At 45.8% G+C, this 23,072-nt stretch overlaps 1 protein-coding gene across 1 annotated transcript; it reads left to right on the top strand.

The window, feature by feature from the left end:
• The first annotated feature begins 16,085 nt into the window (after positions 1-16,085).
• On the top strand, positions 16,086-20,697 carry LOC131260296 (L-threonine ammonia-lyase). The gene is made up of 8 exons (XM_058261991.1): positions 16,086-16,373; positions 16,508-16,675; positions 17,123-17,239; positions 17,362-17,598; positions 17,828-18,120; positions 18,282-18,374; positions 18,610-18,739; positions 20,581-20,697. The coding sequence occupies exons 1-8, from the start codon at positions 16,086-16,088 to the stop codon at positions 20,695-20,697; spliced, it is 1,443 nt and encodes a 480-aa protein (XP_058117974.1).
• Positions 20,698-23,072: the final 2,375 nt, after the last annotated feature.

Here is a 23,072-nt window from a genome sequence, read left to right as displayed (position 1 = left end):
ATAGAGGAAACAATGCGGCATGTTCAAACTGAGAGAGATAGGAACAGTGCATGGGGAATTGATTCACACTTGGATCGATTCACGCGCCCGGTTCGAACCGAATTGAGGGCAAGGACGTTCGTTGTTGGACGAACGGATGCTTTGCCGTGCACTTCAGAGCGGTCGAGTATTTATTCTAAGGATCACGTCCACTTTCAACAAAGCCTTCCGTAGGGTGTGCTACACAATGTCCCCGCATGCCCGCGGCTCCCTTCGTAACATTTGCCACCCAGCACCATCATCCCCGCAAGGCGCATCGACTGGCTCTTCGCCGGAGGCGGAGATATGCATTAGGACCGTATGAAGAGATTCCATTTATTGATTACATTAATCCACAAATCCAACACCGGAAGCTGAAAGCCACGCCGAACTGATCGATGTGCTTCCGCGTCCGCTGTGCCGGTGACCGGTATCGACTATTTATTAATGCTTTATTTGTACAGGGAACGAACGCAATGCAACACGAGTGCTCAAACACGGCGTAGAGTGTAAGCAACAATAATAGAAAACAAGAAAACAGGAACAAACGTGGAACGTATGGTGCGATGTGTAAGACAATAAAAACCACTAACTATAAAAGTTAAACTTCATGCTGATTTGTTTTTAGTTGCCAGTAGTGGGAGAAGGCTGAACATCGCCGTATGGCGAAACATAATGCTTAACACAATGGAAATCACTAATTGAGAATATTGTGTCTATTTTATGAATTTGTTCGGTAGTTTATTCAAATAATTATATTTTCCCAGCAAATAAAATAAAAATTATCTTAGTCGATTGATCCTGTACGATGTATAAGAAGGCATAAGTTTAGCGAAGTCTTTGTCAAAACTACATAATAGATTCTTTCTTCTTCGTAAGTTTCCATATTTTTCTAATGTCGGAAAAACTTAAAGTTCCGCCCAGGTTGAGCTTTTGGCGATGGACGAAACAAACAAGTTTGCATGCAAGAAAAACTTGCGTGATTTTCTAGCATGTCTTTTTATGGCACTTATGACCTACCATAAAACTGGTTCTTTGAAACATGTTTATAGTAACGTAAACATTAGCAAGTAATGTTATAGTAAAAATGAATTTAAATTTATATTCTTATTGGTTTTACACAAAACAAAGGTAAATATTTGTAGAGACGAACAACAACATGTTTCTTCTCTTTCTTTCTACCTGATCAAAGGTGCCGTTCGGTCCTCTCTTCCTCCAGGAAGGACTCGGAACGGCACAATCAAATTCAGCTCAACCTGTTGGTGGCAAACCGCTTGCGCGAGGCAATAAAGTAAAAGTTTTCGCGCGTACAAAAGTTTTTCCTTCATTAGTGCCGCGGGCAGTGCGCTCTCTACTGTCCAGTGTAACCCTAGCCTTCCGAATAAAAAAAAATGAAAACTAGTTACGTCCGAAATGGTTCCAGCACCAGGTGGACCAGAGATACGGCGAGCAAACTAGCGGGCAAAAGAAAATAACAAATATTAAAACCTCACGGTTAACCGGCAGCAGATTGCTGACTTCGGTGTGAGCAAGAAATGTGGATTGCACCGTGAAAGAAGGCAGCCATTTTTCAACGAGTAAATGAACAACTAGGCCAAACAAGGTGCTCACTGTTGCTGCTCGCTGTACATTTCTTATATATATAAAAATAAAGAAAGCGCTTCTCGCAGAATTTTTTTTCATTCCTGTCAGCGTGGCATAATAGCATTATAATGATCATTATATCGCTCATCTAGTATTCCACAGGGTATATGAACTAGTTAATAATGGATCGTCGATTTCCACCCCTTTAGCACGTTTTCGTCTCGTAATGGCGCATAGAGCTCCTCGTGTTACCCACTTAGTGCTAGAAATCACTCAAAACCATTTCAAACGGATTGTGTTTTGCGGATTGGGGGTTGTTTTTTTCCCTCAACCTCAAACAGTCGAACCGTTTCTTGGAAGCAATCAAAAAGACAATTCAAACCGCAAACACCACACCTTGTAATGGTTGAATTGGTAGGCGAATTGTTCGAAATGAAATCAGTAGCTAGCAGGAAGTAGTAGCTTTTCTTCGCAAACAGTTTCAATTGAAATTTCGAGTGTGAAGGTGCCAGAATGGACAGGACGGCCGAAAGTCGGTCAAACGCGGGGAAAACAATATCCCAACAACGAAAGCCGAGTTGAAACTATTCGCCCGGTATCGAGTGCATCCGAAAGAAAACTTGATTACCGACGGGTATTTTCGGAGCGGCTGGGGAATAGTTGCCCATTTGTTCGCCTGTGTTGCAGCTATCGATCCGCTGGCCTACCAGGACTACTACTCTCCGGTTCTGTTTCCTTTTTCTTTCCGCCAGGGCTTTTCCCTTGCTTTGTGCCCTGAAACCCCTGCAATACCGACAGTGTGTATCCCTTTGTCCGCTTTCCTTTCTGTCCGGGCAGTGAATTAATTTTTAATTGAGTTTTTCTCGCAATTCCCTTAAGCTTTCCTCTTCGATGGTGCTGCGCACTGTAGGATCTCCCGGTACTGAGCTTCAAAACGGGGTGGCCGACACTTCCGCCGTTCATTATACGAGTTACTTGCCGCGGCAGGTTCAGACCAGGCCCCACCCCCTTTACCTACAGAATCGTTCATTTACTCTTCCTGCTTTTCTTTTGTACACCAACGGAGTAGTTGGCTCTTGTTCACACGCGGTACACCGGTGGAAAATAATGAATCCGTAAGACGGAAGCTAACAAGCGGTACCGGACTCGATCGAAGCCGGATGCTGGCCGGGGCTTTCACTGTCAGGAAAGTTCAGGCTGCGCTTCATAAGACGGGTGATTTTATTTCCCGAGCACACTCCGTAAGCTGCCGAGATCGATGCTTTGGGGTTTTTCTTTTTGTTGTGTTTCAAAAAGCTGCTTGCCACTTGGGAATTGAGAATAAAACCAATGAGAACAAGCTGAAGCGCAACCAGATCGAACGGGATTACGAAAACTATCCTTTTTCGCCGTGAGCCCGAGCTGAGTAGAACAATGAGACTTTCTTTCAAACACTAACAAGAGTCTTGGAATAGTGGGATAATATGACGATGTTAGCTACAAAAATCGGATTACAGATTCAACAAATAACTCATGGTTAAATGGTAATTTGTTCATTTATTTTCATGAAAAAAAAAACATCCACAGAAGAGCTAAATAAAATATTTAGCTATATTCTTTTCACCATAAAGTAATTCTTTCGATTCTAGACCGAACAATACTTTTGTACCCTCGTTTTGTGTTTGTACATATTATTAGTTTCATCTGTCACTTTATTGACACATATAAATTCAAACTGAAACGGGAATTCCATTTTTGAATTTCAGCAAAATCATTTATAAATTTAAGAAACCAAACAAATACTGTAATCACATTAGGCTATAATCTAAGGATTTGAAACGATCCGCTTAAAGCTTGGTTTATTTTAATATTTCATTTTACATACAAATTGAGTTTCTTTTTACGCTTACAATTGTTTATTCGTTTATTTATTTATTTCATTAATCAACTGTATTTGATTAGTGATTAAGAAATTGTCTGCTTCTATTGTATGCTACCGTTGGATCCTTAGCTAACAATAAAGTAAGTATTTAGTCAAACAGAAATTCATACACTTTGATGGTCCAAATAACTTGGTAAATAGGTTAAAAGATTGAATATATAAATGAATTTATCAATCAAACTGTGTTCCAAACAAATAAAACAACAATTATTTCAACAAGAAAAACTCACCTCACTCATCCTTGCGCGCCTCATAGATTCACTGTGTCAAGACGGAACATTTGCCGAGAATGTCTCTGCGCTTCTTCGGCGTCCGTGTGAAGGTGTACCCCTAAGTACAATGGAACGCTGGTAAATTAAATTGTTTGCCAATGTTCGCGTTAATGGTGAATGGTAAAAGCTTGTTAGAAGCGGAAATGAATGGAAGTAAGCGTCTGTCGGCAAACCTGCACGAATTCCAATGAAACTTGCCTGAAAGTGGTTTGCCGAGTCTGTTTAAATTGTCTTCTCCTCAGTGCGTACCGTTGGCTATGGGAACGAAATAAACGCTCCGGAAAGGTGCGATGAAGACACGGCCACAGAGAACATTACAAGAAAAAAAGCTTTTCAACCGGAAAGGTGTAATTAGCTTCGGAGACACCTTGCAAGACAAATATGTGTAGTTCGTGCCTAACGGGGGTAATGCCATGTTTTTGGCGTACTTAAAGTACCTTGAAAACCGGTGTGGATTGGTTCTTTGTTAAGTCGGCTCAAACTTAACCGCCCATACACTTCTATAGCGTGCATATCTTTAATCCATCGTGGCGGTTGGTATAAGACTGAAAAAGGAAACCAATTAATATTTGTTTGTACCACATCACAAGAATGCAACACAATGAGGAATAAAAAGGGTGATATGGTTTCGGCCGGTGAGATGATTAACGCCAAAATTGATTTATGTTCCCCGGATGGCGCCTGGAACTGGATCCTTGATTTATCCTCAACCGGTTTATATATGCATATATAATTAAAAAATCAACCTGACACGCTGTTAATAGGGCCCGGCAGTTCGGTGAAGCATCAACACCGCCCAGTGTTACCATCTCGTTGGGGGTCCGGTGGAAGGGTTTTTTAAATTAACACTTTTTCCAACATTCTTTACCGATACCGTGCCTTCGGTGGGGTGTTTTCATTTATCTATTCTTTTCCCTTTCTCCTAGAGCCAGGATTATCAAAGGAACTTTTTTTCAAAAAGAGAATAAAAAACGCCAGGAGGCTCTTTGTAGGGATTTTGCTGTTATAAAAAGCCGTACCGAGGGATGCTCGAGTTGGCTTTTGCAGGAGCTTTTCGCCTTTTAGCATAATTAAATACTTCATTGACGATGTCTTCCGATGGGCTCGGGTGATGTGCACACATTTTCTGATGTTGTTCTGCACCAGAAGAGATTAAAGGTTGTTTACTGTAGTTTTATTCTGTTTCTTCTACTGTTTGCCTTTCTTTTAGAGAAATTGATTTATGTTAATAGATTCTTTCTCTATCGAACCATGTTTTCTACATTGTGAAAGACTTACAAAAGTTGTGTCACTTTCAATTCTCTTACCTAACCAAAGAGGTTGCTTCAATGTTTTCGCTTGTTTGGCAAGATCATTTTCACTTACGTTCGTAAATATGTACGTACGGTTAGCACACTCGCCTTCAACGATTATTCATCGCAAACATGATTCAGGACAAGCATTCGCAGTGATCCTGAGAAACACTCGGTTCCATAGGCTTGGAGGGGAAGCAACTAAGGAGTGAATGTGAAAGAATCGAACACGCAAAAGAATTGTTTCCAGTGCACCACAACCTCGAACCCTCACCGAGTGGGATGGTAGACGGTAAAGTATTCTTTACCATCGTGTATGTCATCGTTGTCATCGTACGATAAGTCACTCGATTCCTTTCCCACTCCAATCGGCTGGTGTTCGTTCTTCATGTTTGTCCCAGGAGGAAAACGAAATCCCAGTGCCGAGGGAGCTGGATAGATTGCTCACCCGAAACTCCCGATTCCACCCCGGAAGCGACAGTTAAAGGCACGGTAAAGTTCCGGGTAAGCCTTTGCCATGACCGTGTGCATTCGGCACCCAAACGACAGCGGACTTTTATGCTGCGTACGTGCCTCGGAAGAGGCTGCATGCCTGGTGGACGCTGTTTGAGTTGTTCACATCGTGCGCACACAAAGTGCCGGCACACAAACAACCACCTCCGGGATGGCATTCCGATACGTCGCCGTGGGAAATGCATCGAATTGAGTTAACAAACTCACATGCACATCGAAAGTCTTCGATTTCCCGAAGGCAACATAGTGCTAGCAGAAGTAAATTTAAGATGTTGAGTGTGCAAAACAAGGACTTTCCTGGACCAGGAAGTCCGCCTGGAGTTCCGGGCTCACGTAGCATTCAATTCGGCCCACCCTAGTGGTAACGTTATTAGCGGTCAAGTTATTTAAGTTGCGGGAACTTGCTTGGAGTGAAATTAAGCCATCACCGGGCACATACGATGCAGTTGCCCGGTGGCAAAAGGGTTGCGTACTGTCCCAGGAAGCTTCTAGAACTCTTGTTCTTTCCACTGTAAAGTTCACAACCTGCGACAACATCCTGCATACATGTTGAACAGAAACACTGTTTTTCCTCTTCCTAATAGGACCTTTCCACTAACCATGTTTCGTATTATCGTTCACTGGAATTCGCCTGATTTGCCAATAGGGCTTTGAACAGTTGAAGGAAAACCCATTACTTGCTAGCGTTTTCCATTACGATATTTTCCATCCCCTTTCATTCACTAACTTTCTCTCTCTTTCTTTATCTCCTTACGGTCTCTTTCACTCCACAAACCAAAGCCACCGGCTGCAACGTCGACTGGGCTGGGATTCCAATTTTGCGCCAGTCAACCCCGGTTTCCGAATGGCTTCTTTCCGGTGTTCGGGCGGCGGCAAGATAAGCGGAAGGTCAAATGACAGTCAAAACCGTTCAATATCGGTTGAGAGGAAATATGATTAAGCGTGCCCGCGGGAAGCTTTTTGCGGGGCGGATGTGGCCAATCTGGCGGAACCGGAAAGCGACTCACGGCCAACTCGATCTGTGGTCGTGAGAGTGAGAAGATGTGGAAATAAAAAAAAAACTTTAGCGATGCTGCCGAGTACCGTTCCGGAAAGCCCCGGAGGAAAAACAACAAGAATGCAAACGAGAGAGTGTAGCGAAAAGGGAGGAAGGAAATAGCTCGTGGTGAGTAAAAGAGTGGCCTTAGGAAAGGTTAGGAGTAAGATGGGCTCTCCACCATGACGGGCCTAATAACATCATCATAACGTATCGGTTGTGATGTGGAGCAGACGTGAAGATGATTGCGTTAGCATAAAAACACGGACCATAATGAAATGGATAGCCGTAGAAAGTGGCCCGACTCGTTGAGGTTGGGTGTTTTTTCTCGATTTCACCTTCTTGCCAGGGTCGTGCTGGATACGTTCTCACGCCATCTTTAACGTCTTTGATCGTTGTCAAAGTGACTCAATTCAATGTTTTTGTTTTTTAAACACCTCATAGAATTTGTGGTTTTAATTTACTTTTCTCTTTCTGGATGTTTCAAGTAGGCAGAGTATTTCAGATGGCATTCATTTTATACTGCTTTTAAATTACTCAAACAAGGGAGTTTTGAATTTTATCAATTTAATTCGTGTAACGCCACATCAAGGGAAATGTTCGACAATCATATTGGTTTATTGTTCCTAGAAAAAATCAGGTTCATATCCTTCAACCATATGAGAAGAAGCTCCTTCCCGGATTGCAGTTTTAATTATACGAGGGTCGGGTCCATATCTGCTAACGTTTGACCTTCCCAGAAAGCAACCGTCCTTCAAGGTAGGTAGCGCCGTGTCGAGCACGTCGTCCGACCATCAGGGCCTCGTGCATGGCGCAATCGACCTAAATGGCCCCCTTCAGCAACGTGCTTTCCTATCCGGTGTGCGTCCCGGGGTCGTAATCCGGTCACAAGCAATTTCGTCTTCGTAATGGAACGGTTTACTCGTCGTGTTTCTGGCGCAAAATCATTTCACCCGATTCGTTCGCTATGGAGTATTTTTTCTTTCTTTTTCCTTCCCCCATTTTTCTCGTAAGCTTCACCGTAATGACATAAACTCGAAACCGATCGGTCGGAGCGCACGAGAGAGGTAAAGGGAAAACAAATTCCACTGTCAGAACCGTTCCATTCGCCTCGTTGAAACGCGAACTCCACAGGATATTCCGGGCACCAACCGGGGCCAGGTCGCGTGCTCCCCCCCCCCCCCACCCCGTTTGCACCCGTAGCCCGTGCCAACACGGACCATAAGTTCGCCATCCGGCGGAAGCAATCGGTGGGCGATATTGTTTGCACATTAAACGATTCCGATTTTCGATCGTACCGGTCGAGTCGCTTTTCCGGTCTTTTTTGCAATTGTTTAATCCACGGGGGAGCATTTTCGTTTTGCGGAAGCGATTTTGAAATGTTAAGAAATTTGTCGCCCGACGTAGCGAGCACAATAAGTGATTTGTTGGGCGAACATTTGCTCCACTGATTGCCACAGTGATTGAGTGGAAACCCTCCTATGTTCCTTGGAATTGAATACTTTGCTTCACCAGAAAACCAGGAAAGACAGTGGATTAGTTTCCTGATCATAAAACGGGGACCTGAGATGATGTAAGATGTTTTGGTATACACTACTAGTATGTTTTTTTCATACTTTTTCGCCAACTCTGTAACAAATGTGACCGTTTCTTTGCTACGAGCAACAATAACAAACAAGAGTCATTACATGTTTCAAATTGCGTTCAATATGTTCATGCTATGTAAAATTACATGACAAATAATTCGGGCAGTAATTTAAAACAGGGGTTATCAAGTTTTAGTTACTAGGAAAAGGGGTTTTGTGTTGGAATGTTTCTTTAGAATTATGCTGTGTTTTTGGCCTTGTAACCGATCCATAAAGAAATAAAAATACAATATCATACAACACAACACCATAATATATACAAAACGACCGAACAATCAAAAAAAGGCTAAAATGTTGTTACTTAACAGCCTTACATATTTCTATAATATGTTGCATTGTTTTTATGACTACATGCATTCTGTTACATTTAGAAAGCACCTCATCATACACATTTTAATTTTTATAAAACACAGTCATTGAAAATACAATATATCAGATTTACAGTGCACTCATGCACTCATTGAACAATAATTTCACGTCAAATACTATCAACCTTTGATTAACGCACTTTGCCCGATTAGCTCGAGGCAATACAAAGTAAACGGCCGACCCAACGATTGTTTGCAAAATGGCCACATTATCGGGGGCACGGGGCACATGATTGGCTCGCACTCGGCACGCTGTTATCACACTGTGATTATCAGAATCGAAAACATTAGCGCTCCAAAACGGTGACCGTTAGTCCGCTGCCCATCAACAGCTCGGAACAGGCGAGTCCGATGCCGGGTTGGGCAGAGCGCTTGGCAAATATTTGGTCTTCAATTATCATTGATTAAGTTTGCTTCGTACAGCGTTGGGGCATGGCTTGGCCAGAGTTGCGCCACTAGATGCTGCTGACCGTACGTTTATTATTGTTAATTTTTCATGCTCCTTTTCCACCCTGCACACAATACCTGATGATGGGAAAAGATCACAATCATTTGTGATGATGTGTTTGTGTTCGTGTGTGTGAGTGATTGTGTAGATAGTGTTTATGTTGCCATTGCCCGCTGGAAGTCCAAGCTTCCCTCCCTCGCATCACGTCGCCCGCTGAAGCCGAAGCAGAAGCCAAAAGTCTCCGGAGCGTTCATGCATGAAAACATAACACACATTTAGCCCGGCCTCGCACGCAGCAGCCACCCGCGGGCCTCCCCTTGAACGGTTTAGCCAGGTAGTTCTGCTAAATTTCCGGCACACTGCTCGGATGTGACAAAAATTATAAGCCATCCTCCCGAGTGGGCCCGGGGTTTTATGTTTTTGTTTCAGGGATTTCTTTTCTCGGTTCGCCTTCGCTCTTCGCCATTGTTGACCTAGGCATGGCCCGGTTTCCCACGGCACTTCCGGACGGAAAGTGCCTTCGGGGGACGGGAAAACTAATCTGGTTCCCGTCACCGAAAGGATGGCCCGCCGGGTTTTCACGGACGAACCGGGATGCATGACAGCCGACGGGACGAAGCGGGCGAAGACAAGTATCGTTTTGATTTCTGGTCCTATCGCACGATGGCGTAGCGGTACGGTACGTTGGACTGTGGGACTTTGGAAGTTGGTTGGAGTTCCCGGATAAGAGGCACTCCGCAGGTACACGATGATATGCCGGTGATGATAGTCGAAAATTGTGCTCCAGCACTTTGTCGTACGGTATGACAGCGTGAACAAGCGAGAAAGCGAACGAGCCCAAGGACCAGCAGGATGTACGAACAAATAACATGGCATGCTCTCGAGAAGCCGGTCCCGGGCCAAAAGTTCACCCGCTTGGAACATGGAGAAGGCATTCCCTGGCATCGAGGAACCCCTCCCGAAAGCAACTTAAAGAACTCTCCATCGGACGATCGTATCGTAGATCGCACGAAGCATGCCATACTTTCGCGGAAACCTTCAATATCTGGTGCCTTCATCTTGTACCATGTGCGACGAACCACGGCGCCTACTTTCTATTTTCGCCCCGGCGTACAATGTCAGCCAACGCTTTGTTTTCGCCCCTTGCAGCCGGTTGTGTCCGGGGGTTTTCGAACCCTTTCCAACGCCTACTTTTCGTTGACATGGACTTGGAAAAAAGACAGATTCGCTGGTATTTTCATTTTCCCACCGCTTTTCATGTTCCTGCTTGAGTCTTCCTAGGAACGCTTTCGTTGGGTGTGCGAGCCAACACAGCTGTGCGATTAAAAACGATGATAAAAGTGCCGCAATTATTGGATGAAATTATTGGAGGATGGGGTGGTTTGAAAATTAGGACCATCGTGAAACAACAAACGCAAAAACCGCACGGAAAAGCAAAACAGCAAAGCCCAGTGCGGAAGATGCGGCTCGCGATTTGAATGGAAACGAATCTCCTTTCCAGTCTCAAGCGAGGACGCCAGCATTATCGAAAGAAAAACAAGATTTAAGGCACAACGCAAAGTTAATGGGGTTTGGTTTTTATTCGTTGATTTGTTGATTTTTGCCTTCTTAAGAGAGGGTTGCATTTGTCCTTTTGTTTCTTTGCTACCCCTTGTTGTTACGTTACACTCACGGGAGGCACAACGACGTACTTGTACCGCGGTTTCGCGGTCGGTATGATTGGTTTCATCACCTTCGGGCAGCACTTTTCGAACGTTTTCGAATCGATTGAGCTCGGTTGGGCGAACAGCTGATTGTTGGGGGCTGTGGCCTGTCGTTGAAGCGGGATAAGAAAGAAACCTTATTTACCCATTCGGTTCATCAGTGCACATCAAAGTGAAGTAGAAACTACGTACATCTTGTTCTGCCTCCGTGTACGAGATAAGACACGCCAGCACCGCCAGGAAGATGATGAACTCTTTGCCACTCATGTTGGATCGCGCGGATGCGAAAAACTACTTACTCCGGCACGAACCAACAGGGGGCTTTTATAGAATTCCTCCACTGACGCCTTCTCTGACAATGTTTCGCAGCGAATTGCGAACGTTGGTGCACGTGCGTTGGTAAACATATGCTGCGCGATGCATTACTCGAACCTCGATTGTGACTCGATTGCATAGGGCTGATTGCGTCGGCATGGGGCGAACCTTTTCGCCAGTATCCCGTCGAGCGCCGTGGTGCATCTTATCAGTCAATTCCCCACATTTCACCGAGAGGACGATCGTCCCTACCCTGCTCCCCTACCATAAGCGATCTGTTTTGATGTGCTTATCTTGGACGCTCCCATTCTTACCTCTCCAGTAGCTCATCGTTCTTGGAAGAAATTCTATTACCTCCCTCGCTTCCACGCGTCAGAACTGCTCCACCGTTGCACGAAAAGAAATTGCATTCGAAATGGCACACGGATCGTACTGTTTTTATTTACTGAAGTATGAATAATGTTCCAATGTTTGTTTACTTTGACGGCAGCATTTACGCTGGATAATGCAGAGCCCGTTTCGAATCTCAGTTCGTTCCCCGATGGCGTCCGTTAGCATCGAGTTGCTCTCGAACGATGGAGATATAATAAAAGAACCCCTTCAAAGTGGAGAAGAAAGTAAACGCACCGAGGACCGGCCAACGTTGGTGCTGGAAGCGAACGGTTACGGGAATTGAAGTCCGTGGTGTGCTTTCGGTGTTATTTATTTTCGTTTCCCGCGCTTGCCGACAAAGAGGGATTCTTTTTCCGTTGCTTCATGCTGGAAAGTTTGGCACTTTGCTTTCACCTCGCTTTGCTGATTCCAGTGCTGCTTCAGAACCGTTTTGGTTTTGCCAGCACGATTCGTTAAAGGACACACCACCACCGACGAGCAACTTTTGTCTTCCTTCGAGGGGCATGAATAATTTAAACGCGCTTTCGAGTGACGTTTCGTACAGGTTCCATTTTGCTTTCTTTCCCCGTGCAATGCGAAGGGAATCGTAATGCAGCGCGGTTTCGCTGCGCTTAGCTGCGTAACACAATTGACGGTCAGGCCGTCGACGTCAAGACGGTGAGGCGCCACCGAAAATTGGTTGAAAAAAAAACTCCGACCTGCTAAGAAATAAACTTCAAAATATTTGATAAGAATTTTGCACCTTGATGCTGAGTGAGTGACAACTGGAAGAAAAGCAAGGAAAGAAACGGAAGCAAGAGAATATGCGCGGGAGTCAACTGCTAATCAACTTCGAAATCTGTTTGGGCTTTGCTGGGTGCTATTTACATTCCATCCTAGACCAAACCAGGCACATCAGTGCTGCCGGGGAAACGTGACAGCGGTGGGGGAGAGGGAGCAAAATATCAAAAATCGCTGTCAAAGGAACGTGAGGAAGTGCACGCTACGGACATGCTGGATGGGGTTCGGGGAACCATCGCTCAGTTCCGTGTCCGCGATAGGAATGTTTTTCCGAGCGAATGTAAACCTGGAATGACAGAAAGCCATGATAAGAGTAGCGGATGGAGTGCAAACTCAGACAATGATCGAAGTCACAGACAATAGCGGTAATGAACGTTGCTGCTGGAGCATAAATCGATCATCTCTGTACCGAAGAAGTTCTGACTTACCGTCATTTTCGATTAACAGAAATCCATCTGAATATTGACGTTTACTAAAATATGCAACGTTTCAATCAACCAAGAATAATGTAAAAACTAGTCTCGATTTTTAAATTTTTTGTGTAACCTTGGAGCTTGGGTTCCTGACTTTTGTAAATCAATGTTAAGCTTGCTTTTGTTCATCAACGATGAATTAAATATATTTGGTGCAGGGCCATGTTCAACATTATAATAGAACCATTTGCGCTATTTTGCAAAAAAATAATTGTTTGTTTCTTTAACAGTTTCGTAAACTGTTATAGATACTCTTCCTCTTGGGGGTCCGCGACAGCCGAGCGGTAGCGCCGGTTAGAAAATCGGCCCATGAGCGCCGAGGCTCACCACCTCGACGGCGTGGGTTCGAATCCCAACCGAGACCGGACCCTCCCCTGTACGAGAGGACTGACTATCCACGTACAACAGGGAAACAAGTCTCGTAAGCCCTTAACGGGCAGGCATGACCAAGAGGTCGTTACGCCAAGAAGAAGAAGATACTCTTCCCATAACGTTGAATGAATTTTAAAATGGGTTGTTTGATTCGAGATTATTGCACGGTCCTTCCTTAAGATGAATAGTTTAGATGGTTCACTTTGTTCGCTCCGCTCACGGTCAAGCTTCTTCAAGGGAATCATCGACGTAGAATGATTGATGTGTTCTTCACGCTTTACCGCCACCGATCGTTCGAACAGACGATAGGGCCAGATCGCTTAAGGTTCGCCCTTGAAGATTGGTGGAAAGAAAGAGCAAAGAGCCACAAGGCGATAAAGAACTGCTCCCGTGTCCGTACATCAGTTGTTCAGCAACTACCAGTTGCAGTCGGATTGGGGATGCGAGATGCAACCTCACGAGTTGCCCTTTGCTCTGGCATTGATGCACCGGGTGGGTTATCAGTTCGCGTGACGAATGTACAATAAACGTGATACATATGGACGCATTTAAACTCGACCGGCTGGATCGTTCCGGCTGGACCCGGAAGTTAGTCGTGTCAGCGGCGTGATGTTGAGCGCAGGTTACCCGCTGACAACCAACAAAGGTGAGGTTTCGGTGCGTTCTCCATCATCTCCGTGGCTCCCCACGCCAGGGAAATCGATCACCAATTATCGAATTCACCACTCGATCGTCGAACGGAGAGTGAATCAAACGCGCCCGTTTCCATGGCACTTGGTGGCAATGCACGAAATTGAATACGAACCCATCATCAGGAGCGCCTTTTTTCGCGTCTCGATGATAATCAATCCGATCCGAAATTTTCGCCCAGATGCTTGTTAGTATTATTTCCTGCTTGCGGGCCTACCGTTCGACAGAGCAATTGAACAACCCATCGAGAAGGTGTTGCTATCGGAGTGCAAATGCCAGACCGTGCGATACGATGTGACGTGAAGGGTTCGCACTGGGGTGGAATCCGACCCCGTATAAAAAGCTCATCCTCGGCCGAGAAATCGATGATTCGATGAGTCGAGCCCGGATGCTAAAGTGCTGTTAAGGCAAAAAGTATCGGTGAAGTGAGATTTGGTGGTGCTGATTTTAAAGGTGATGGTGCTTACAAAAAAGCTCTGGCAGTCCGTTTGGTTCTAAAGCGTGAATATCGAAATATGTGCATTGTTCGCGTGTATTTTTCAAATTTGTTGCTCGTATCAAAGATCGAAAAAAAGAGACGGAACAAATTGATAAATATCGTTTCCAATTTTTTTCCACCAGTGAATCATTCGCCAATCAAAACTAGTGTTTATTTTTTTATGACTGAGATCTAACTTTTTCGCTACAGTGCTCGCACTTTCAATGGACTTGGAAAAATCAAACTCCAATAATAACCCAGCATGCCAAATCGCGGCAATCATAATGGCCATAAAAGCACTCGAGTGCATGAAATCGGCTACAGAATATTTTTCCTACACGCTCCAGCATGTTGGTATACGTTTTTGTGCTACCTCGTTAGATTTTGCACGCATCAGCTTCATCACGGATACGGACCCTACCTGGGTGTACGGGTTTCAGTTGATAGACTATTAATGATTTCACGGCTCCATCCCAGCAACGTTCCTCGGACGTGCCGTGGGGCTCTTGATGAATAGTTTATATAATCCTTCCACTTTTGGGCGAAGCGAAACTGCAGCGTAGCGTGTCCTTCGCAAACCCGCTCTGATCGACCGGTTCCGGCTTGATATTATTGAAGGTATTCAAACACTGATTAGCATGTGCAAACTATCCGCCCACATTCGCTTGGCGCGGCCCAAAGTTTCTCATCGTCAGCGCCAGGTTTCGGAAGGTATTGATTTTCATCTCGCATAATTTAGCACCGAAACTATTTCGTGCCGATGGAAGCTAGTTTCGATTACGAACTCCATTAAGCCTAATATTTAAATGTTTGCATTACTAAACCGAAGCCAAACGGGAGCGTTTGCACATTCAGGGCTCGTTTATGTGCACTCACCTTGGGGTACAAGTTTTAGACAAAAACAAATAGGGCTTTTAAGTAGACTTAGCTTTGAGTAGTTTTGTGAGCTTCTTGTTTTGCACAAAAAAATGTTTTTTGAGCCACCAAAAAAGTGTTTGAAGCCAATTGAGAGTCTGTCCATAATAAACCACCGCACTTCAACACAATTGAGGAACACAATACGGGGAAAACCTGGAAAACTATAATGGAATTAAAAACTTCAAAACATTGATCTTTTTTAAGCTTCATAGCACTTCAAACATAATTCATAAAAGTTGCAAAAAGTTCTTCTTAAGCAAATACTCTGTTTGTAGCAGTCCTTGCTGTATAACATACCTAGTTATCCAATTGGAGCAAGTACTTGGTATGAGCGTTACAAAAGTGTTGTGTTGCTGGGTGCATTTGTTGCAGCTCAAAGAAGGAAGTGGGCGTAAAGCTCTTTTCCGGCATTGGTTTCGACGCCCCACGTTTGAAACGATGCTGTGTTTGTTATTTATGAACGTTGAGAAAACTACCACAAAGTGAATAAGAAATAGCGTTAAGCGCGATGGTAACTTTTACGTAAGCTAGTGCTTTTACGTCCTTGCCTTGCGAATTTCTTTAAAGCTCTTATAAAAGTACGGGTGGTTGATGAGGTTTAACTGGCGATTAAAATTGCAACAACATTTTCAGAACAATCGAAGCACAGCAAGCTTTAACTTTTCAGGGTGGGTACTTACGAAATGAGCGTAGGACAACGCTTTCCCTTTTTATACTCGTCCGCACTGCAACCGTCATCACTGTCAACGAGCAATTGAAGGGTGGGGAGGATAGGGGTTGTTTTGGGGTGGGGCGGGAGAAAAATAGTGACCTGGTTTTTAATTGCTCACTCGATTTAAATGTCGCCCCAGATTAAGCGTGCACGATGCAGGTGTCATCCGTAACGTCACAAATGGCTTCCGTGAAGCTGACAACTCGGCCACCGGTCGGTCAGGCAAAAAGTGAACCATCGCCAGCCACCAACGGCATCAGCAGCAGCAACACCAATGACACGCCGACCGCCACCGCTACGACCACCGGAACCGCCGGTGCGACCGAACCGGAAATCGTCGATCCGTTCTGCAATGCGGACAATCCGCAGATAATCACCTTCCAGGACGTAACGTCGGCCGCGTTCAAAATCCGTAAAGGTGTCGAGCTGACGCCGTGCGTGGTACGTACGCTGAGCCGCCGCTCGCTAGCGGAAGCTTTCTAGTAAACCATGTCCCTTTTCTATATTTTTTGACACCCGTTGTTTGTCATGTTTTTCGCTGCCCGTCGTTTTCCGGTCCGCTGGCGCGCACGCAGAAATCCCATTTCAGCGACCTGATCGACATGGACATCTACTTGAAGAAGGAGTTCCTGCAGTTCACGGGCAGCTTCAAGGAGCGTGGGGCCCGCTACGCGCTGTTGATGCTGTCGGACGAGCAGAAAAGAACGGGCGTAATCTCGGCCTCCCTGGGGAACCACGCTCAGGTGAGTGTTTTTTGACACATTTTTTTAAAAATGTTTTCCTGTTTCCATTCTTGCGGTCCCGCAGTGAGGGTGGAAAGGGAAAAGGGCGAAAGCAAAAACGAAAAATAGCACGTAAAGAAGAACAAACCGATACGGGTGGTATCGTGCTGCTGCGGGGCTCTGTAAACGAAAGCCTAACAAACGCGTGTTTGGACGGCGTTTGGAGGACGAGTGGGTTGCAACGGAAATCCCCTAAACGAACCCCCCTCCCGGGAGGGGGAGGGGAACTTGATACACCCGGGACCCGCTGAGGGTGGCTTAAATTTATTCACTCGATGTTTTTCTTTCCCACACTCGTTCGTCGCCCTCGGATTCGCCCCAACCTTGGCTGATGAACGTGTACTTCCGGAACGTGCGGATGATTTTTTCCTCGACTCTCTCACACACACACACACATACACTCTTCAGGGACTGTCCTATCATGGCTGGAAGCTGGGCATCCCGGTGACGGTGGTGATGCCGATGAAAGCTTCGCTGATGAAAATCCAGAAATGCCGCAACTATCACGCCACCGTCGTCGTGCAGGTACGCCGATGTTTCCGAGGAACATGGAAATTTGTCCGAAATGTTTTGATTGCCGAATTTTTCGCTCACGATATGGACGCTGCCCCCCGAGGGGGCGTTTCCTCCATTTTTCCTTTCTCCAGGGCGCGGACATGGGTGAAGCGAAGCGTATCGCGCTGAAAATGGCCCACGACCGGGGCCTAACGTACATCAACGGGTACGACCATCCGCACATCATGTCCGGCCAGGGTACGATCGGGCTGGAGATCATCGAGCAGGTCGCGGACATTGACGCGGTGGTGGTGCCGGTGGGTGGCGGCGGGCTGATTGCCGGGGTCGCCACCGCCATCAAGAATCTCAGCCCGAATACCAAAATCATCGTAAGTTTATCCCTCCCAGGGATGCAGGGTGGGCGTCGCACCGGGCAGGGTTGGTTTTTCTCGAGCACGGTGGAATGTTTTCCGCCCGATTGCACACGCATCGTGGACCTTTTTTCTCCCGGGCGTAGGGTCCAGCATGCGCGCGGGCTCTAACACGAACATTCCCGACCGTCGGGGGTATTTTCCTATTATTTTTTTTTTTCATCGTCCTTTTTCCCGCGGTCGCTAGGGCGTCGAGTCGGAAAAGTGTCCCAGCTTCACGCGAGCGCTCGAGAACGGCGGGCCGATCTTCGTGGCGAACCAGGAGACGCTGGCCGACGGGTTGGCGGTGCCGCAGGTGGGCTACAACGCTTACGCCACCACCGTGCCGCTGATGGACAAAATGGTCGTCGTGAAGGAGGAGTGGATCGCGCTGGCCATCCTGCGGCTGGTGGAGCTGGAAAAGTGCGTGGTGGAGGGAGCGGGCGCCGCCGGACTGGCCGCCATTATGGCCGGCCATCTGAACGAGTTCATCGGGAAGCGGTGAGTTCCGAGTTCCGGGATTTTTTTCCCCCATTCCGGGTTCCAAAGTTCCGGGGGTTCGTGCTTTGCAAATGACATCTCAACAAAGGCTCCAAGCATTTGCCCTCATCTATTGTCCTGCTCATTCTAAACCGTCTATCTTCTTCTTTCCCTCGCTCTAGTGTGGTGCTGCTAATTTGCGGAGGCAATATTGATACGACCATGTTCGGCAAGTGTCTCGAACGTGGCATGGCCGCCGAGGGTCGCTTGCAGAGGTAGGAAGCCATGGGACCGCTGTTAGGGCCACCTAGCTGGAACGGTTTTATGGCCCGAACAGGGCCTGACGGTAATTACCTTAACCGTTGTTTTTTTGTACTGCTTTCTTCCCATGCTCTGTTCTGTCCACCCGTGTGGTCCATTCCGGAATCCGGTTCCCGTTTGGCGGTGTGTGGGATTTTACGAACATGCCTGCCCTTCAAAACCGTGGGCTGGATAAAACCTGATCCGCAGATTCACCGTGACCGTCAGTGATGGCCCGGGCGGAGTCGCCAAACTGTGCAATCTGCTGGCCAAGCTGGGCGTTTCCATCAAGGACATAATGCACGAACGTGCCTTCATTCGCGACATTCACCACGTCGAGGTAAGTTTCGAGCGCGATCATGCGTATAAGTGTGTGTGTGTGTGTGTGCTTGTGTGTATCAGAGGGCAAACAAAAGGCATTACGGAAGATGGACGCATTGTATCACGCAATGCCATTTGCCGGCCAAGCATGTACTTGTCGGCAAACATTTCGCACATTACGCTTTCGGTCACCGGTCGACGTGAGATTTTCCAAAAACCAACCCCCCTAAGCCGCGCACCGAGTGACAAATAAAATCGGATAGGATTTTATGTGCGACCGAAATCCACATCCATCCCGGTCTCGCCCGAGCGGACGTACAGGATGATGATGAGGATGGTGCTGCTGACGATGACGATGATGTCGGTGATAATCGGCACTGCCACGGGACGATGGGCAGGTCATTATGGTTTCATTTATGGACACCGGCCGTCAAGCACCGGCCGGCAAGGACACGCTTCTGTTAGCTTTGTAACGGCCGCTGCGGTTGACCCGAACGACACACTTCGTCGGTGGCACGTCAGTGTTTACCTGGTCACCGTGAGCACATGCTTCATTAGGCGCGGATAAAATGATCGGACCGGTGGTTTGGTTGATTGGATTTCAGCGACTTTCTGTGGAGCGTGTGGTTTTACAACCTCTTCTCACCACCCCTCCATCTTCCCCCCCGTACTAACCGTGGCTTTACTCAACTTCCAATTTCGTGATTTCCAATTCCATTTGGCTAGTGTGGGCTAATGTTACGGGCTGCTCTATTTGTTCTAGCGCATTTTTCCACGCAGAGCTCGTTGGTGGGCTAAGTGTTTGGTTCGGTTGCACACCGCTTTTGGTTCCATTTGAGACTGAATGCCAACGATTTAATTAGGTGAGAGTGAGTCGAATATTTGCACAAGTCCAAATAATGCAACGTGCAAATAATCCAATTCCGCACGACTGAATTATTGCATGCGCTTCATTGGTTTGCCATGCAAGTCCGGTTGTCATGCGTTATACTGTTCAAACCATGGTTATAAATAACTAATCGTAGTGTTCAACCAGAATTTCTCTCGTGTGTTTGTTATGACGTGCAATTCAAGAGAAATGTTCCACTCAATGGAAAACTTCGTCAAAAAAAATTGTTTTGATAATTTTATAAATCTTTCAATATTGTAAACCACTGGAATAAGAATCTAAGTAAAATGAAAAAAAAAGGCAAAATAATGTTATACCAACTACATGAGACACTGGGCGTCTCCATGAAAAAACTCAGGGTACCTCCATCATAAGAATCTGGGCGCCTCCATTCAATAGAATTCGAAAATTGTTTCTCATTGGTGATGAAAATAATATTTTGAATATAAAATTATAATAATTGAGCCCCATAAAACTATTAACAACCGGACTTGTATTATAAGTAAGCATGTAAAAGGCCGAGGTCCGTAATAGACGAGCGGTAGCGCTGCTGGTAGAAAATCAGCCCATGAGCGCCGGGGTTCACCATCTCAATGGCGTGGGTTCGATTCCCATCCAAAACTGAACCGCCCTCTGTACGAGAGGCCTTACTATCCACGTTCCTTAATGGGAGCAAGCATGACTAAGACGGTCGTTATGCCAAGAAGACATGTAAAAGATATTGTGTAAGTTTACTTGTCATTTAACGATAATCTAATAGGATGCACTAAAAACAATAAGAAATGATTCAATTGTGAATTGCAATATTTGAAAGGATGTTGACATATGTTTTTAAACATTGCTCATTTGACATTTACCGACACAGAAAAAATCAGCTCCCATAAGCAAATCATATCATATCAGAACAAGATCAACTGATATGAAAATTCTGACCTAACACTCTTTCATTTCGTTCAACCACCCTATTGCAGGTAAAAGTCATCTGCGAAACGCGAGATTGGGAGCACTCGAAGGAAATGCGCAAAGTTCTCCAGGAGACCTACAGCAAAGTACACTTCTACGACATGCCAATGGCGATCACGGAATAGCATTGGGCGACCCTATTTTGTTTCCGTTCCTTGGTAGTGTGCATGTGTGTGTGTGTGTGTGTGATTTAGTGTGCGTGTATACCAGTGGTGCCAATTTTCCCGATCAACTGTTGCAATTTTCCACCCACCTGAAGCTCAGTGCCGCGCATCATTGCATCGTTGTGTTCGATAGCTTCAATAAATTGACCCAGCACCCGGGTGAAATTGGCCGGGATCACCATTGGCTACCTCCGGTATGCATCCGGCGATGTTGCTCCGTTCGTTTTTCGTTCCATCCCGCTGGTTTCATGTTTCCACCCATCTCGTTTCACTCCCGGCTAGCGGCAACTAGTTAAGCTCGCCTGGAATCGATCTCCACCGAACGGTCGCCAACCGGCTTTATTTATGGTAATGAAAACGCGCTACGTGCAATCCGCGGACAGTTCGACAAAAGACCTGCCCATGATTGTGGCACTGGAGAGCGGGTATCCGCCCGAGCAGCCCACGTGGGCTGTAACTTCGATTCACACGGCAAAAATAAACGAAGGATAAAAAATGGTTCTTGTTGCCGGTTGGCCCCGAACATGAAAACTGCGTCCACGTATGTAAGAGAAACCTGCACCCGTGGCGAACCATTTGATAGCAAGTCAACGAGCTCATACGCACACGAGGCAGCCATAAATTTCTTAGCGCAGCCCCCACCACTGTTCCGGGAGCTCAACGGGCAGCCGGGCTTAGCACCGTGCCACAATTTGAAATAGTTGTTTTCCCATTCACAGCCGAGCGGTTGCTATCGACCACCGGGGTCCGGGGTTGGTGCGTTTATTTTTGTGTGATACGAATTCGCGAGCAACAATTTTGCATCCCTACCATGGTCACAAGTTACACGCGGTGCGGTTCGGTGGGGATAATTTATAGCGCATGGAACGTTTCAAACTGCTCCACCTTTAGCCTGTTTGCTTTGTGTGCTGGGCTGGAATTTTCAATCCAAACGTAAAAGCCCTTGTTTTGCACAGTTTCATCATTCTGACTTCCATTTTTTCCATTTTATTTCACATTTCTTATTAAAATCGGTGAAAATAAAAGATGCATGCTATTATCCTAGGCAAACCCTAACGCAAATAAAATCACAAGACTATCAATTTGGAGTGATAGATGTTTTATTGTGTTTCAATACCTGCTTACTTCATAGCTGAGTTGGCAAGTAAGTATTTTCCTTAACGGAAATCAAGAAAAACAATAACCACCAGGCGCCTCCATCGGACGATTAGGGCACGAGCACGAAGAGATTACATTCTCCTCGGATTAAAAATAATCTAAATAGAAGAAAAATACAAAACACTTCACGTCATTTTCACAGGAAAATGATTGCAAAACTTTTGTTTCCGAATTGCAAAACAAACCTGCCAACACCTACTACAAGCATCGTCTTCGATAATAATTTTCACGAAACACTATGCTCGTTCAACTTCATTACGCTAACAAGATCACAATTCCATCAACGTCACTTGAGGGTGAACTTAAAGGAAGCTTCGGCTGTCGGATGCCCACGCAAAGCTGATTAGCACAAGGAGCCACTTAATTAGAAACTTCAAACGGCTTCCCTAAATCGCACTAATCAATATATCGCGTGTTTCCGGCCAGTGATTGTTTCGGGCGAAGACAGGGAAAATGAAAACTGCCACCCTATGCCGGCAAACTGGAGCCAGCTCAGGCGCTAGCACTCACTGGTAAAAAGGCTCCCGCTCTGCGCCGGATGGCCTTTCCGGTGCCACCTAGCGCGGTACATTGATTGTTGTTAATTAACTGCTGGTGATCCGGTGTCATTTGTGAACAACATGCTGTGAAATTGTTTAGAAAGCCAATTAGAGGCAATTGGTTTCGCGTGAATATCGTGCTTCGTGAAATATCACCATTTTACATTTGAACAAAAAGCTATTTTATTTTGAATATTAATGGTTTTGTCTATCATTATTCATTGTGTAGATAAATGTCAGAATGATTATTTCAAAAAAAAAGCCATAATATTTTTCTTCAAGCCCAATCTTGCAATCACAAATACACAGAAGGATTTCCGCTTCATGCTATTCCCAGTACTACTAGACACAAGAGATGACAAATTGGGAAACATTTGTCGTCGGGCGTAATTGTAATCCTTTCCATCGGATGGCGCCTATGCGAGGACCAACTTCATCCCGCGATTATCTCTTACTTCAGGTGAAAACTGACGATCCCGGGCACGGTTGGTCGCATGGTTGCGCGTCGCCTAAAGTTAAAGATTATGACGTGTGGAGCAAACAAATGTGTCACCTGGCCGGCGACATCGGCTTAAACTCTTCGCAAACTAAAACGATAACTACCTACGAAAAGACGCCACAAACACCTCCCGGGCCACC

This window comes from Anopheles coustani, chromosome 3, assembly GCF_943734705.1.
Source record: "Anopheles coustani chromosome 3, idAnoCousDA_361_x.2, whole genome shotgun sequence".
Classification (NCBI taxonomy): domain Eukaryota; kingdom Metazoa; phylum Arthropoda; class Insecta; order Diptera; family Culicidae; genus Anopheles; species Anopheles coustani.
The sequence above is the reverse complement of the archived record's forward strand: the minus strand, read 5'-3'. Positions and strand labels throughout refer to the sequence as shown.

Excerpts from the sequence above, each read along its gene's own strand:
- LOC131260296 (XM_058261991.1), top strand. The coding sequence starts at position 16,086 with ATGCAGGTGTCATCCGTAACGTCACAAATGGCTTCCGTGAAGCTGACA. Across the intron at positions 17,599-17,827 it reads GCCCGAATACCAAAATCATC|GGCGTCGAGTCGGAAAAGTG; the intron begins GTAAGTTTATCC and ends CGCGGTCGCTAG. Across the intron at positions 18,740-20,580 it reads GCGACATTCACCACGTCGAG|GTAAAAGTCATCTGCGAAAC; the intron begins GTAAGTTTCGAG and ends ACCCTATTGCAG.